The sequence below is a fragment of the Capra hircus genome, chromosome 23, assembly GCF_001704415.2.
Source record: "Capra hircus breed San Clemente chromosome 23, ASM170441v1, whole genome shotgun sequence".
In the NCBI taxonomy this organism is placed as follows: domain Eukaryota; kingdom Metazoa; phylum Chordata; class Mammalia; order Artiodactyla; family Bovidae; genus Capra; species Capra hircus.
The window spans coordinates 26626877-26645616 of NC_030830.1; the positions used below are offsets into that span (position 1 = coordinate 26626877).

Consider the following 18740-nt stretch of genomic DNA (forward strand, 5'->3'; position numbering starts at 1 on the left):
AACTCTGTGCAACCCCATAGACGGCAGCTCACCAGGCTCCCCTGTCCCTGGGATTCTCCAGTAATAGCAAATTCAAATCTAATCTTGCTGTATTTATATTAGTTTCCTTGTTGCTACTGCAACAAATTCCTATAAGCTCAGAATCTTAAAACAGTACACATTTACTATTTATATAGTCTGGAGCTCAGGAGTCCAAATGGGTCTCATTGAGCTAAGCTTCAGGGGAGAATTCATTTCCTTGCCTTTGCCTACTTTCAACAGCTTGCCCATATTCTTTGGCTCATAGTCCTTCCCTCTGTCTTCAAAGTCAGCCGTGGCTAACTGAGCCTTCCTCATCATCCATCACTGATGCTGCCTCTGTCTTTCACATATGCTTCCCTGGTGGCACTAGTGGTAAAGAACCCACCTGCTAATGCAGGAGGACATAAGAGACATGGGTTCCATCCCTGAGTCGGGAAGACCCCTGGAGGAGAGTGTGGCAACTCACTCCCATATTGTTGTCTAGAGAATCCTATGGACAGAGGAGCTTGCTGCCAATAGCCCATAGGGTCACAGAGATGGGCACAACTGAAGCGAATTAGCATTATCATGATTACATTGAATTCACATGGATAAGCCAGGACACTATCCCAACTCTAAAGTCAACTGATAAGCAATTTGGACTTTATCTGCTACCTTAATTCTCTTTTGTCACACAATGTAACATATTCAGAGACTCCAGGGATTAACACTAACTTCTGTTATTCTCCCAATAATAGTTCTCTCTTCCTCTCTTGGTACCAATGACTAGCATATTAAAACCTTGTTCTGATCTTGCAGGTCTCTTTTTGCAAAAAAATAAAAAATGCAGATGCATGTAAAAGTGTTTCCCAAAAAGACTTATGACAAAACATTATCCCCACAAGTCGGCAATAGTCTAAAGTTATGTTACTTTTCTTACAGGGATGACAATGAAATGCTTCTTGTTTCTGGCCGTTGCTGCTGGCTGCCTGCCTGTTTTGATTATAAAAGTATGTGAGGATTGTATATTTTGTGATTACTTTTGAGAGAAGGATAAGAGCTAACTCTGTGCTACAACTTATTTTGTTCCAGGCACTATTGTGAGGATGCTATGCCCAGTAGGCCAGCTAAAGTCCACAGGGTCACAAAGAGTCGGACACGACTAAAGCAGCTGAGCACACACAGGCACATGCCCAGTACTCACCTAGTTCTCACCATAGCTCTATTAGGCAAGCACTATTCTTAATCTCATAATACAGAGAAAGAAACCAAACATAAGAGGTTAAGTCATGTGTCCAAGGTCAGATAACTTGGAAATGGCAGAGTCTGAAGGTAAATCTAAGCAGTTTGACTTCACAAGCCCATGCCTACATCATTAAACTTCTCTGAATAATTCAAAAAGCTAAAAATGTAGGGTGGGAATTACTTCTTTACAACTGATCCATGCCTTTTCCATGAAAATGTGGGGGAAATATTGTTTTTTAGTTTTTCTCCAGATAAGGTAAGTATTTCGTCAATATCCCAACTGAGCTTTCTGATTTATGACTATGACAAGAATTTAACACATCCAAATTAAATATAAAATGAAAAGTGCCAGGACTTCCCTCAAAGTCCAGTGGTTTGGAGTCCACATTTCCATTGCATGGGGCTTTGGTTCTGCTCCTGGTCTGGAAATTAAGATCCCACAAGCCTCACTTCACAACCAAAAATAAAAAATGAAATATGCCAACAGCAGGGAGAGAAATGTGAGGAGCTGTTAGCAATGGAGTCAATATATGATGCTTGAATCTCACTACTTATTAAAAACAAGAGTTTCAACATTCACAGAACAGAAATGGAACATTTAATGGTATATAAGAAGAAATAAATTCTGAGTATTTTACAAGTCATCCAATAATATGTACCTGTAAAAAAATCTCAATGATATAAGGAAAATATTACATTGCAATGTACTGAAAATATTTTTTATGATGAACTGGTTAATAGTTTTGGTATAGAACATGAGTGGTTTTTATATTTTCACATGCTAGATAGAAGTCAAAAGTGGAAAAAAGTGAAAGCTGCTTAATTCAATAAATGAAAGAAAATCTACATACATTAGATTACTGGGGTGCTTGTTTGGATCTTATCCCTCATACTTCTTTCCCCACGGGAAACTAGATGGAGCTCTTGCCTGATACCCAACAATCTTCTGGTAAGTTAAAAGTATTGCATTTTGAAGTGATCATCAGATATTGGCTGCAACCTTTATGGTAGAAAACTAAAAAGCCTCAGAAGAGAAGTTTAAGAGATTAAAGTTCAAGGGCCCAGGATATGAGATGGTTGAGTGATCCTTGTGAATGCTGATGTCACTCCTGTTGACTGCAGAATTTGGGGTAGACAAGATGAATTATTTCAGGAGACCCAATTTCTATCAATGAGAGGAATTCACAGGAAAATCACTACACAAAAGTAAATGTTTGGAGGTGGATAAGCTTGAGCTAAATGACATGAAATTCACTGAAGCAGCATATTTTAAGAGGAGCAGGGAGAGTTATCATATGGAACTTAAGGAAATTCTTGTGGGTTCCCAGTTCAGTTCAGTTCAGTCACTCAGTCGTGTCCAACTCTTTGTGACCCCATGCACTGCAGCCTGCCCAGCTTCTCTGTCCATCACCAACTCCAGGAGCTTGCTCAAACTCATGCCCATCAAGTCAATGATGCCATCCGACCATCTCATCCTCTGTCATCCCCTTCTTCTTCTGCCTTCAATCTTTCCCAGCATCAGGGTCTTTTTGAATGAGTCAGTTCTTCTCATCAGGTGCCCAAAATATTGGAGCTTCAGCTTCAGTCCTTCCAATTGAAAGGTTGTTGCTGAACTGTGAAAGACACAGGGAGTCTTGGCCTCCGGAGGAGAGGAATTCAATCCAGGGCCAGTGACGAGGCTTGATCACTCAGAGCTTTTGTGTAACCAAGTTTAATTAAAGTAAAAAAGAGACAGAGAAAGTTTCTGACAGAGACATCAGAAGGGGGCAGAAAGAGTGCCCCCCTGCTAGTCTTTAGCAGGATGTTATATAGCTACTAGCAGGCTGCTAATTAGAGAAAGGAAATGTCTCAAAACTCAGAGTGGCACCAACCCACAACTTGCATTTTGAGATCATATTGGCACAAGGTGAGTCACCCCAGGGCTATAAGATGATTGACATGATTCTTGAAGAAAGGCAAGTTTCCAAGCAAATATTTGGTTTCATTAACATAGATTAGGAGAACAATTGTATGAGTAAAACATACTGGTTTGTCAAGTTGGTTCTGAGTCTTAGGTGGAACCAATTTGAAGACAGAGTCTAGGGTAAATACGTAGTTCATCAACATAGCTTAAGAAAAACATTTCCATAAGAAAAATGCATTGGTTAGCTCAAGGTTTGAGAAAAGTTACGTTTACGTGGAACCAGGGGTCGTCATGGGGTCAGAGAATTTTAAGAGAAACCTTCTTTTACTTTTGTATAGAGAAGGGGAAAAAAAAATCTGACACTTGTAGTTTGTTTCCTCCTGCCCTTAAAGAGAGATAGAAAAAACGTCTGACACTTGCAGCCTATTTCCTCCACTTGGAGACCCTTAGCCTTGGAGATCCAACCAGTCTATCCTAAATGAAATCAGTCCTGTGACATCCGGTCCCATCACTTCATGGCAAATAGATGAGGAAGCAATGGAAACAGTGACAGACTTTATTTTGGGGGGCTCCAAAATCACTTCAGATGGTGACTGCAGCCATGAAATTAAAAGATGTTTGCTCCTTGGAAGAAAAGCTATGACCAACTTAAACAGCATATTAAAAAGCAGAGACATTACTTTGCCAGCAAAGGTCCATCTAGTCAAAGCTATCCTTTTCCCAATAGTCATGTATGGATGTGAGAGTTGGACTATAAAGAAAGCTGAGGGCCAAAGAGTTGATGCTTTTGAACTGTGCTGTTGAAGAAGACTCTTGAGAATCCCTTGGACAGCAAAGAGATCCAACCAGTCCATCCTAAAGGAGATCAATCCTGAGTATTCATTGGAAGGATTGATACTGAAGCTGAAACTCCAACATGTTGGCCAACTGATGCGAAGAACTGACTCACTAGAAAAGACCCTGATGCTGGGAAAGATTGAAGGCGAGAGAAGGAGACGACAGAGGATGAGATGTTTGGATGGCATCACCAACTCAATGGACATGAGTTTTAGTAAGCTCCAGGAGTTGGTAATAGACAGGGAAGCCTGGTGGGCTACAGTCCATGGGGTCACAAAGAGTCAGACACGACTGAGCAACTGAACTGAACTGAACCTTCCTGCCTGTTTACTCTCTCACAATGAATATTCAAGATTGATTTCCTTTAGGACTGACTAGTTTGATCTCCTTGCTGTCCAACAGACTCTCAAGAGTTTTCTCCAACACCACAGTTCAAAACATCAATTTTTCGGCCCTCAGCTTTCTTTATGGTCCAACTCTCACATTCATACATGACTATTGGAAAAACCATAGCTTTGACTAGGTGGACCTTTGTTGGCAAAGTAATGTCTCTACTTTTTAATATGCTGTCTATCTTGGTCATGATTTTTCTTTCAAGGAGCCAACGTCTTTTAATTTCATAGCTGCAGTCATCATCTGCAGTGATTTTGGAGCCCAAGAAATAAAGCCTGTCACTGTTTCTATTGTTTCTTAATCTGTTTGCCATGAAGTGATGGGATCGGATCCCATGATCTTAGTTTTTTGAATGTTGAGTTTTAAGGCAGCTTTTTCACTCTCCTCTTTCACCTTCACCACAAGACTCTTTAGTTCCTCCTTGCTTTCTGCCATAAAAGTGGTGTCATCTACATATCTGAGGTTACTGATATTTTCCCCAGCAATCTTGATCCCAGCTTGTGCTTTATCCAGCCTGACATTTTGCATGATGTACTCTGCATATAAGTTAAATAAGCAGGGTGACAATATACAGCCTTGACGTCCTCCTTTCCCAATTTGGAACTAGTTTTTTGTTCCATGTCTGGTTCTAATATTGTTTCTTGACCTGCATACAGATTTCTCAGAAGGCAGGTAAGGTGGTCTGGTATTTCCATATCTTTAAGAATTTTCCAGTTTGTTGTAATCCACATAGTCAAAGGCTTTAGGGTAGTCAATGAAGCAGAAGTAAATGCTTTTCTGGAATTCTCTTGCATATTCTATCATCCAACGGATATTGGCAGTTTGATCCCTCTAATCTAGTCCAGGATACTTGCAGTATGACAGAAAAATAGCACCTTATGAGTGTGTTTTTGAAGAAATGACATCCACAGGGGACAGTTTCTAGAGAAGTGTAATGATTTTATAGTTTTGTCTTCTCCGAATATCCTTAAATTTTTAAATAAAATATAAGACAAGAACTACTATGTTTGAGCAAAGTATGGCTGAATCTTATCCATTCAGAAACTGTTGATAGTCCTGTGGTAGTTGATAAATACATAGATACCACTCAAATTATACCACATAAGTTTTTCACTTTAAAAAAAAATAGCATAAAATACATGTGAATCACACACACACATAAAAGAAGATGTTCTTTAAACAAATTAATGCTAACCTAAAATATTAAAGCCATTAATTGTTTTTCTTAGTGAGCTACAGGATAAAAGGTAAAAAAATGAAACATTTTAGTTTGTAGTTGACTTGAATTCTATATTGTATGTACATATGCTGATACAAATATCAATGTTTTCTCGTATGAATCAGACAAAGATGCACAATCTGAGTTGAAGATCCTGAAGGTTTTGTACTCAGTGATGAATATTTAGATTCTCCCAGACACATACCTTTAAACAATATTCAAGTGTGAGTGGTTTATTTGGGATGCAAAGAGAACACTTGCAGGAGGTAGGGTGCAGAATGCACCAAGGAAGGGAAGTCAGGCAGTAAAAGGTATAATAGTATCAAAACATTTTCCACTATGGTTCGTATTGCCCAGTAAAAATGCCTCAATATGGTCCAAAATACCAATTATAAATCTGAAAAACAATGATTTCATAGTGCATTAGTCTGTAGACTTGTGCAATGTCAGATTGATATTCAAAAAGTCCTCAAAACTAATACTGGAGCAATGGAAACTAGCTTACTGAGATGTCTTCGAGTGAAAAGTGCTGTAGAGCACGTTTATTCAACATAAACTGTAAATTTATTTCATGAAGTCTACAAGTAATACACTATGTGTTACAAATTCCACTTAAAAGAAGAGAGACTAATTAGTAATTTTCTGGTCACAGACAAAACTATCCAAAGTTCCATATGATACACTCTTTACGGAAATGGAGGCTGTCCAAGAAGAAATTGTTACTACACATAACATCCTCAGGAGAGGAGTATCTCCACCAGCCAGCAACATGCTGAAAATGGTAAGATTAATTAAACAGCAACCATGATGATTCCAATGATAGTAATGGTGTTTACTGAGATTTAATTAAGTTCTATTTGGTTTCCATATACTAAAAGTCTGGTCTTCACAAATAAACCTATCATGCAACAGAAGAAACAGAGGCTCAGAGGAAGTTAGTAGCTTTTCCAAACTCACAGAGTTACTAAGTGACAGAGCCACATCCGTCGCAGGAAGTGTAATTTCATTCTTAATGGAGCCTAGGACAGTGTTTCTCAAACTCTAGTATGCTTGAATTTGATGAAGCACTGGACCCTGGGGCCCACTCTCTGAGGTCTGATTCAGGAGGTCTGAGATGGATACCATTCCAAGCTCCCAGATAATGCTGATGCTGCCAGTCAGTATCATCAGTATAGCAGATGCTACAGGTGCTTTAACAATGCATTTGGGGAGGCATTTCATAGCTGTCTTCATTGGGCAGTAGCCCAGAGACTAAGATGCTCTGAGAATCAAGATGCCCATGTTCTAACCTGGTGGTGCAGCTAGATGAGCCAGTATTGGCAAATCTGTTTCCTTGTTTCAAACACTAGTGGTAAAGAATTCTCCTGCTAATGCAGGAGACTTAAGAGACCTAAGTTCGATCCCTGGGTTGAAAAGATCCCCTGGAGTAGGAAATGACAACCCACTCTAATATTCTTGCCTGGAAAATACAATGGACAGAGAAGCCTGGTGGGCTATAGGCCAAAGGGTCACAAAGAGTCAGACAAGACTAAAGCAACTTAGCATATAAGAAAAGAGAAATTGTCTTCCCTCTGTAAACCTGCGGTGTGAGTAAAGTGTTATCAAACAAACAAATGTAGGGACTGTTCAGGTGTATTAGGTGACTAGCCTCACCTATATTATATCCCAGAAGTATCACTCAGGTTTGGGGGATCCTAAACTTGGTTGTTTAGCCCCAGACTAGCCTAGAATAACCAGGGTTAGAAATAACACAGGCACTGGGAACTGAGCCTAGGGGACAGTTTTCTCAGGCAAATGACAAAAAAAGGAGGAAAAGAGTAAATGGAAAAATGATCTTGAAATATATCTCTTGGTCATCTTAGAACCCAAAATAATAAAAGCCAACAGCTAGCATAGGCATTTTTGTATTCTGAGTATTGTAACTGACAGCATATTATACTTATTATAGTTTGAAAGGCATTCTTCTAGAATCTTATTGCATTCAGTTCAGTTCAGTCGCTCAGTCGAGTCCGACTCTTTGCGACTCCATGAACCGCAGCACGCCAGGCCTCCCTGTCCATCACCAACTCCCAGAGTCCACCCAAACCCATGTCCATTGAGTTGGTGATGCCATCCAACCATCTCTTCCTCTGTTGTCCCCTTCTCCTCCTGCCCTCAATCTTTCCCAGCATCAGGGTCTTTTCAAATGAATCAGCTCTTCACATCAGGTGGCCAGAGTATTGGAGTTTCAGCTTCAGCATCAGTCCTTCCAGTGAACATCCAGGACTGGTCTCCTTTAGAATGGACTGGCTGGATCTCCTTGCAGTCCAAGGGACTCTCAAGAGTCTTCTCCAACACCACAGTTCAAAAGCATCAGTTCTTCAGTGCTCAGCTTTCTTTATAGTCCAACTCTCACATCCATACATGACCACTGGAAAAACCATAGCCTTGACTAGATGGACCTTTGTTGGCAAAGAAATGTCTCTGCTTTTTAATATGCTGTTTAGGTTGGTCATAACATTCCTTCCAAGGAGTAAGCGGTTTTTAGTTTCACGGCTGCAATCAACATCTGCAGTGATTTTGGAGCCCAGAAAAAATAGTCTGCCACAGTTCCCACTGTTTCCACTGTTTCCCCATCTATTTGCCATGAAGTTATGGGACCGGATGCCATGATCTTCGTTTTCTGAATGTTGAGCTTTAAGCCAACTTTTTCACTGTCCTCTTTCACTTTCATCAAGAAGCTCTTTAGTTCTTCTTCACTTTCGGCCTTAAGGGTGGTGTCATCTGCATATCTGAGGTTATTGATATTTCTCTTGGCAATCTTGATTCCAGCTCGTGCTTCCTCCAGCCCAGTGTTTCTCATGATGTACTCTGCATATAAGTTAAACAAGCAGGGTGACAATATACAGCCTTGATGTCCTCCTTTTCCTGTTTGAAACCAGTCTGTTGTTTCATGTCCAGTTCTAACTGTTGCTTCCTGCCCTGCATATAGGTTTCTCAAGAGGCAAATCAGGTGGCCTGGTATTCATATCTCTTTTAGAATTTTCCACAGTGTATTGTGATCCACACAGTCAAAGGCTTTGGCATAGTCAATAAAGCAGAAATAGATATTTTTCTGGAACTCTCTTGCTTTTTCGATGATCCAGCGGATATTGGCAATTTGATCTCTGGTTCCTCTGCCAGCTTGAACATCTGGAAGTTCACAGTTCATGTATTGCTGAAGCATTATTGCATTATTTCATTTCATTTTCTCAATCATCTTGTGATGTAAATGGTACTATCATCTCTGTTTTATAGATGGTAAATCTGAACATCAGAGAAATTAGGTATCTCATCCAAAGTCTTAAGTACTGGATAAAAACAGATTCAAATACGAATGGCCAACTCCAGGGACCAGCTCTTAACACTTTACCTTCCTTAGAACAAACAGGGTTCTAAATCCTCAGTTTCCAAATGAGCAAATAAATGTAGCTAGGAGGTAGTGAAGAAGTTATAGAGTGAACAGAAAATAGTCTCTGATTTCAGAGACTTTATTATTGTGTATTCAAGGTAAATACAGAGGAAATATCATAACATAGTGTTAAATATATGTGCTTCCCTTGTAGCTCAGCTGGTAAAAAATCTGCCTGCAGTGCAGGAGATCCCAGTTCAACTCCTGGGTCAAGAAGATCCCCTGGAGAAGGGGTAGGCTGCCCATTCCAATATTCTTGGGCTTCCCTGGTGGCTCAGACAGTAAAGAATCTGCTTGTAATGAGGGAGACCCGGGTTCAATCCATGGGTTGGGAAGATCCCCTGGTGGAGGGCATGGCAACCCACTCCAGTATTCTTGCCTGGGGAATCCTCATGGACAGAGGTACCTGGCAGGCTATAGTCCATGGGGGTTCAAGGAGTCTGACACAACTGAGTGACTACAGCACAGCATTGAATATATCAGTTCAGTTCAGTTCAGTCGCTCAGTCGTGTCGGACTCTTTGCGACCCCATGAATCGCAGCCTCCCTGTCCATCACCAACTCCGAAGTTCACTCAGACTCACGTCTATCGAGTCAGTGATGCCATCCAGCCATCTCATCCTCTATAAAATTAATATATTTAAGTGTTAAGATGTAAAGGTATGAGAGATCAATAATATGATAAATTAAGTGTACCAGTAAAACTGAGTAACATTTTAAAAGACAATATGGGAGCTGAGTTTTTCCGTCAATAATGCATAGGGTATGGAGAGAAAGGAACTGATAGAATTTTAGTAGAGCTGAAAGGCCAATCACAAATGCCAGGCAAAGATTTTCAAGAAAAGAAAAACAAAAGTTTCTGCACATAAAGTTGGAATTTTATTTAAACAGAACCATTTACTAAAGCCAGAACTTGTAATTTTGCTGCAATAACCATACATACTTACTTTTGATTTAACTCATGATGTATAATAAAAACATTTGTATCTTACCAACATTACTCAGAGGCAATATCCCAAACAGCTTCCTCAAAGAAGTCTGAACCACATACTGTTTGTAATTACGGTTTCAGGTACTTTACACAAGAAGATAAACAGACTCTGAGATGGAGATTAGCATGTATGATGTTTACTGGGGAACAATGTCCAGATTTACAGAGATCTGTGGATGTGGATAAAGAAGCAGCATAGAGTGTACAAAGAAGTTGGGTTGTGAGTATAGGCACAACAGAAGCCTCCATTAATCCCATGGGAAACTGGACAACTAGGACGGCTCAGTAGACCTTGTCCTGAGTTGGAGAGAGGTTGAGTGGCATTTATAGTTACTATAGCCCTGTGCTTGTGCTGCTAGATATGTGCTGCCCTAGGGAAGTAAGTATGCTCATGAATAAGGACAACATGTGTTCAAAAGGACAGCAGAGCTTTCTGTGGGCAAGACTCTCAGCTCAAGAGGAAATAAGTGCTTCAGTTCTGAAAGAGATCTGGGTATGGGCGGTACATCTTAGCATGCACAACGAACAGTCAGCAATGAATTAGCCAGATAAGTTCCAGTTCAAAACACTTGGTAACCTGGTCAGAATAGGCAAGATTTTATATTTGTGAGTTCAATGATGTTATTCCCACTGCCAGGAGATATTATGCCCTGATGAGATGTTTTATGTCATCTCTACTTTTTTAATTAGATGTATCCATCATTGAAATATATCTTCCATCTTTTTTTTTCCTTTTCTTTCCTCAAGGGCTAGTTTTTTTCTTTCTTTCTTTCTTTTTTTTAACTGGAGTATAGTTATAATGCTGTGTTAGTTTCTGCTGTACCACAAAGTGAATCAGTGATACATATATATCCTCTTTTTTGGGTTTCCTCCCCATTTAGGTCACCACAGAGTATTGGGTAGAATTCCTTGTTTTACAGTCAGTTCTCATTAGTTATCTATTTTATTTATACATAGTAGTATGTGTATCTATCTATATACGGATATAGACATATCCATGTCTGTCCCAATCTCCCAACTCATTCCACTCCCCTTTCCCCCCTTGGTATCCATATGTTTGTTTTCTATGTCTGGGTCTCTATTTCTGCTCTGCAAATAAATTCATGTTACCATTTTTCTCGATTCCAGGTATATGCATTAATATATGATATTGGTTTTTCTCTTTTGACTTACTTCTCTCTGGAAATACATCTTTTCTTGCATGAAACAAGCAAACCCCACAAAACCACATTTTTACTTTGACCCTAAGCTAATAAGTTACTTAGTTAACCTCACAATTTAATCAGTTCATCACCCTGGGGGGTAATTCTATAAAACTAACACAGATGGCAGCCTATGCGTATGAGATAAACTTCTTCAACGGCAGGGAAAATATTGAAAAACTAAGTGAGGGCATCACTGAAAAATTATTTTCAAGAGTAGCTGGATGATTTATATAAAAGCCCATAGTAAACAAGAAATGCTGCAACTTTCGTTCAGTAATAATGTCTTTTGTGTAGATTTGGGGACAATCTTTTAAGTGGACGTACATAACATGAGAATGAAAGAGTGTCCAGGAGAACATTTGTCACACTCCCATAACAAGGGATGTAGACTTTCTACTTTTCATCTTATTTGGAGAAAACCCCAACAAAATGCTTCAACTTAGCACAATCGACACACATCAAGAGTTAGGGGCACACGCTCCAGAGCCAGAAGAACTTGGGTTCCAATTTTCTTTCTGCCACTTGTAGATGGTATTATCCTGAAAAGTTAAGCAGCATCTCTGTGTCTCGGTTTCCTGATTCGCAGATGGGGGAAGTAAGAGTGATTCCCTTGTAGAATTGCTGTGAGTAAAGATGAGAGCATACACAGAAAGAATTGGTAACAGATCCTTGCATGTATGTTAGTTATGACTTGCTATTATTATTCATAATTTAGATGGAGTTATGTGACACTATATTTGTTTCTAATCACAGAAATACTTATTTATTGAGCATGTACCATAAGATTTATTATATCATAGTTGTATTGCATGAATTATCCAAATTAAAACCTTAAAAATGTTGAACAAACTATCGTGTATGAATTATGGGGCATATTTTACAGATGAAGAAACTGTGATTCAAAGAGATTTAATAATGTGTCAAAGGTAAAACTATTAATAAATAATGAGATGGATTTCCAACTTGTCTATTTTAATGGAAGCATTTACTTAAACGCTAATATTTCAGAGAAAGAAGCTACATCTGAATGTTATCATCAAGTTTTGATCTTGTAAGTTCGAGGGTTAAAACAATGGACTGAAAGATTTGTCTTCCTCTTCGAACCAAAATATTTAAGAGAATTCAATTGTTAGCCTACACAATTGAGAATATTGGTAGCTTTGGATTTTTAGAAAGAATGAACTAGAATCTTATCACAGAAATGTTATTAAGGCCATGTGTTTGTGTTTCACTTGTAGAATTGGAGTGAAGAAGCTGCACAAAATGCCAGAATGTTGTCAAAGGACTGTGAATTGGTACAAAGCAATGCACTCAAGAGGCGAATTACAAGTAGGTATACAACACACCTTTTTGCTCAAAAGTCCTCAGGAATTGTTCAGTAACTTGGTAAGGGTAAGTTAAGTCATCTAGCATGTATTTACACTTACCCCATAAACGGCAGTGAAATGTGACTCATTGCACTGTTTCATTACGGCTAATTTTTAAATTCCGATATTCAAATTTTCAAATTCCTGATTCTAATCACCAAAAGAAAAGAGTCAAAGCTCTCAATATCATAGGATAGTTGAATACAATAATAACAGATGAAAAGCTGTATAGCTAGAAGGTTCCCACTCCATGTAGTTATTTTGTGCATGCATGCTAAAAGTCACTTCAGTCATGTTCGACTCTGTGTAACTCTATGGACTACACCCACCGGTCCTCTGTCTGTGGGATTCTCCAGGCAAGAACACTGGAGTGGGTTCCTCTCCATGCCATCCTCCAGGCGATTTTCCCAACCCAGGGATGTAACCCGCATCTCTAACATCTCCTACACTGACAGGCAGATTCTTTACCACCAGCGCCACCTGGGAAGCCCATAGTTATTTCAGCTACTCACAGTATTACCATGGGACTATACTTAACTTTGGAAAGAGCTATCTTTGAGAAGTGAGTCATATTCAACTCTATGGAGCTGCCCATAAGAACAAGTTTAGATGCTCAAAAATAAACCCATCTCATGGCATATATATTAGGTAGAACACTGATAGTTTCCTGAAAAGCCATTAGTGTCTCCTACATGAGCAGACATTAATAACACTTTGTATTTAAAGATTTTGGGGCATCTTTACTCAATGCTGTTAAGCTGTGAATTGGCAATATGAGTCTTTCCTGCCCCAGAGGAAGGCAGTTTATTACCAAACGTCATGTTTGATTGAGAGCCCACATCACAAGTGAATGGATGGCCAAATGAGCAAACGTTTATTCCAAGGTCTTTGCATGATGAATACTTGGTATGATTGCTTTTGAGGCATGGACTTGGTTACAACTCATAGACTGTTCTGATTGGTTTCGTCTTTCACCATCAGCTTGGACACAGCAGAAACTGAAATGCTGGTTGATCTGATTTCCAAGCTTGCAGATCATTTCCTACTGTCAGTTTTCAGCAAGCCTGAGCACCACACAGTTATTCATCAGTGAGAAAGAAAACTGTTAGCCAAATACAGCTGAGTTGGCCTCCTCTTATCAAACATTGCTTGGATGACCAGTGAAACATTTCTAAAATAGTCAGGAGAATATCCTTATAAAATGTTTCCAAGCTTTGTAAAGTATAACCTAGTCCTTTTTCCTCCTCTTAGATACTTTTTGTGGAGAAAATATGCATCTGACATCTTATCCTATCTCATGGTCAAATGTGATCAGGATCTGGTACAGTGAGTCTAAATATTTCCAGTATGGGGAATGGACATTGAAAGATGATGACATGACAACTGACCATTACACTCAGGTAAACTGTGTGCTGGCCAATATACCTATTGATTAAGTGACTTTAAGGGTGTGTGGAAAATAGGCAAATAAGAACCATGGGAAATCATTCACCCACTTTTTGCAAATTTACAGTCTTCAAAGATACTTCTTAACTTTTAGTGGGAAATAATACTTGGAAACCATTATCTGGGATCTGGGTATGTTCAAGGACTTCTTTAGTTTAGAAAAAACTGAAGAAGGGGTTGGAGAAGGAGGCTGAACCATGATAGCTTCAAGAGTTGAAGGAGATGAACACAGAGGGAAGGGCCTTATCATTGGAGCCATATTAGCTATTATAATGTTACCTTGTATTTTGAATGTAGTAGAAGTCATTAAACAGAAGAATGATTTGATCTGATTCACATTTTTAAAATACCACTGGGCTTCAATGTAGATAATAAATTAATTCTACAAAAATGACTTTGAATATCTAAATCAGGTGATTTATTTTCCAGCAAGATGTAAATTAACAAAACTCATCCAGAATGGATAGATTTAAATACTTAATATGCAAGAAATACAAATGATAAAACAGCGTTATCCCCGAAGCAGAAGACTCAGCTGTGACACAAAATCTGTAATAAAATCTACTCACAATAAAACCTACTTCAGATTAATGTTAAAAGCTTACAGAGATATCACATTTAAGAAACATAGACTTAATCACTTATTCTAAAGCAAAGCAGACATTTCTAAATAGAGACTAGCAAGTAGAATTCCTTTTCCTTATTATTATTATTTACCTGGCCACGTGGCATGTGGGATCTTAATTCCCCAACAAGGGATCAAACCCACACCCCGAGCAGTGGAAGTGCAGTCTTAACCACTGCACCACCAGGGACATCCCAACAGCATTCTTATTTTAAGATCGATATCATTGGACACAAGTGGTATGTGCCAGGAATCCTAGAATAGTATAGCATTAGACCATTTATTTATAATTTATGCTATCAGAGGACAAAAATAAAATTATTACCCAGAGAGCTAAAAATATGACAATGTAAGACAAAAACTCCTATTTTCCTTTTCTTTTAGGTAAAAATAGACTAGACCCACTATTTCCATCAAAAGAACATGAGCTCCATTACTCTGAAGCAGTAATTTAACATTTCTTCTTCCAAACACTTGAAAGTTTTTTTTTATTCAGTCCCCACCATATACCTATGATGTAGAAGCTAGTATTATTATATTTTATTTTACAAATAATAAAATGAGATTTCAAGACATAAAACAAGCTGGTAAATGCCATCCCACCAGGAAGTGGCAGAGATGGATTTTGAACCTGACTCACTTTTTTCTCAAGAGCCAACTCACTGTTCTCTACCATGCCACTTTTTTGATGATTAAGCTAGATTGCTGCCATGCTCTAATTTTTATGCAATCACCAAACAGTCTTCATCATGTTACTATATTTTCCATACAGATTTGATAAGAAGAAGCACATAAGTCAGGGTCAGTGATGGCACCCAAGTATGCATATATGTATGCATGATATCTAGACACATGGGAATCTCTCTGTTTCTATGACCTCCTAACAAGCCATGCTCAAAGCATCCTAAAAGCATGTGTGTTTATTTTCAATCATGGGTAACAATATTCATATTGGAATCATGTAGCAAAATAGCAAAGTATTAATGCAATAATCTTATCTTTACAGGTTGTTTGGGCCGCTTCTTATCTTATTGGCTGTGGCATGTCATCATGTCATAAAGGAATTCATTATCTCTACATTTGTCACTATTGTCATGAGTATGTATTATATAGCTTTAGTTTCACAGAACTTTTAGAAATTCATTTCCCTTACATCATCTAGTCTCTCAAAAATAATTTGTTTTAAATTATTTTAACAGATTTTCAAGAGTGAGTAAAATTTTATTTGCATTTTTTGAAAAGGAATTTGATTAGACCGCTTTCTCCTTTGTTTTTTTTAAGGGGAAATGATCCTGACAAGAAGAATGTACCTTATAATAAGGGAAGTCCATGTGGAGACTGTCCAAATAACTGTGAAGATAAACTATGTAGTAAGTTTTATGTCTCAGTGTGCTTAATATTGATCGTTGATCTAGGAGCTATGGGTCATTAAAATCAAGTGTTTAATAATATTACAAATTCTATAATATTACTTTTTCCTCAATCATCCCAAAGGAATAATTAACATTATCTGATTCCCTTCTCCCACTCCCAAAGTGACCCAGAAGACCAATGATTAAATCTATTGGATTGGAAATTAGAACATCCAGGTCTAAAGTCAACTTTCCATCCTAAAACTTAAAGTTCTCACCCTATAATAAGGGCATCTTGGATAAGATGTTAATATAATTTTTTTTCTGCTCTTTATATAAAGAGTTTCTTGGTTCTGTTATTGCAGCCCTGAAGTTAGACATCTTGCTTTCAGGTTACCAGGGTTCTCAGGTTGCTCTTTGGCCATAACCCCTCTACCTGCCTGTCCACTTATCAGAGCAAGTGGTAATTTTTTACTGGGTGATCCTTATACTTTTAAGTTTCCACGGACACATTGGAAGACATGAGCTGATGATCATACTGTCTATTTACTGTACATCTTTTTATTTCTCAAGTAAATCTTATCTAAAATGTAGTATTAACTAAATGGGTTCCAATTCCATGTTCATTTCCTTAGGTAACAAAAAGTGTCTTTTTCTGAAGTTTCCTTCAGGCATAATTTACTAGTCCATGGGAATATGTTTATAACTTAACTTTCAGTAAGTTTATGGAGAAATAATAAACCTCCGCCCCCCCACCAAAAAATATCCTTTATCTGCAGATTTGGAAGACTAAAAGGTTTATTTTCCTTCACCTGACCACTCCATTCCATTTGTTTTTAAAGCAAGGAAAAATGCAATCTCTTTTCCTTTATCAATTTTTCTGTCATTCTTTTTCTTTTCCTTCTTCTTCACCCTGTCACTTTCAGTAACTCATTTCTGAAAATAAATGTAGCTGGAGAAAGATAAAATATCTACTAATTATCTTTGCTACAGAGTAATGGGGTAGGGTTTTTTTTTTATCCAAGAGACAAAAGCAATGCCTAGAATGGAATGGAAAATGCCATAGAAGTAAAATGAGAGTAGAGAGAAAAAAAGTATTACTTAATACTATTGACTCTATAACAGAATATACTTCTCTTAAGCCTTTTACTCACTTACAAATGCATAAGCTGAGAGATGAGTTTTTGAGTCAATATAACGTAACCTTGCTTTTTCCTTTCAGCGAACCCCTGCATCTACTACGATGAATACAATAACTGTAATACACAAACTCAACGTCTTGGCTGCAACCACCTGTCAGTTCAACGACTCTGCAAAGCTAGTTGTATGTGTCAAACTGAGATAAAATAGCCTTTTTTATTTGCAACTGTAACATGCTGTTGGATCATCTTTGACCTTCCTTTGCTCCAGCAGCTTCTGATGCATTTCAATTGGTTTTAATTACACCTGAGATACTAATTTTCACTAATCATATATAAGGTCAGTCACTCAGTTGTGTCCGACTCTCTGCAATCCCATGGATCATATATGGACATCAGTATATTTACAACAATGCCCTTCACTCCTGTTCTGATACATTGTGAAGCAACATTGTTTTAAACTTTCTTAAACCTGGAATGAAATATGATTGATGAAATGAGATAAAACTATGAAATATGGAATGAAATACGATTTAAATATGAAAGAGTTCAACACCTGCCTCATATTTAAATCATGTGATGTCTAGTTCTCAGGTTGACATGATTCAATGGATTGGATAACTAATTCAGTAAACTGTGCTAAAGAAGGGTCCTTCCCTGTTTAACTTCTTCTCCTGCTTTCCCAGGTCTCCGGCTTCCCTGGTATTTGTCTTCCCTGCACAATTAACACACACTAATAACTCATCTCTTCTTAACTTCACTTCTACCTTAAATCAACCATTAAAATAATCCACAAAGCAAACAAAGAGTCCAGTCTCATTACTTGAAAGGTAAATGTTGGTTAATGGGAAATGGTTTGAAGGTCTCACTGTTTCATTCCCATATCTATACACATTTGTAAAGCAGGGCAAGAAAACTGTGTGAGTGCTTAATCTAACAAAATAAATATTCAGCATTGATTACATGCAAGGGGTAATCCATACATGGAGGATATTCTTTCCCTTATTTCCAACTGAACTGCAATATTAAAGAAACCTAGTGAAGTGTATGGCTACACAGAGAACACAATATGTGGTATTTTGTTTCATTTCAGGTATTTTTTTGGTAAATGTGCTTTCTTTCTGAAAGCTTATATAAAAGAAAATTCTCAAGTTTTTATCATTTCCCATACCAAGTAAAAGAAAGAAGCAGTAGAAATGGTTTTACTTCAACACTGAAAATTTTTTGTGTTACCCCAAACGAGCTTCATACTGAGAAATATCTCCAAGTAGGTGTGATGCAAACATATAGTGTGCTGAACTGAAACAAATACACTGCCAGATATTTCTCCAGCAATGATGAGTTTATTCAGAATCAGCAGAGAATTGCAATTTGGAGTGGGCAGCTACAGGGAGCCACATGCAAGTCCCCACTTGGCAAGGAAGGAAGATACCTTTACAGGGAGGAAAGGAACTAGGGAGGACTATAGTAAACAGAGTTCATGGCTCTTTATTGGAGAGTCTTTGAAGGAAGGAAGCGGGAGCTTTCTTTTTCTTGATGGGCTCTGCTACCGCTGCAGGGCATGAAAGCTCCCCTCGTTGAGTCTCCGT

The 18740-nt window shown here is 38.2% G+C and overlaps 1 protein-coding gene across 1 annotated transcript; it reads left to right on the top strand.

Annotated features, from left to right (window-relative positions):
• On the top strand, positions 808-17425 carry CRISP1 (cysteine rich secretory protein 1). The gene is given in 7 exon segments (NM_001285744.1): positions 808-1010; positions 6250-6378; positions 12461-12551; positions 13841-13989; positions 15667-15758; positions 15942-16030; positions 17235-17425. Coding segments are annotated over 7 exon segments (744 nt in total). The 5' UTR covers positions 808-944; the 3' UTR covers positions 17363-17425.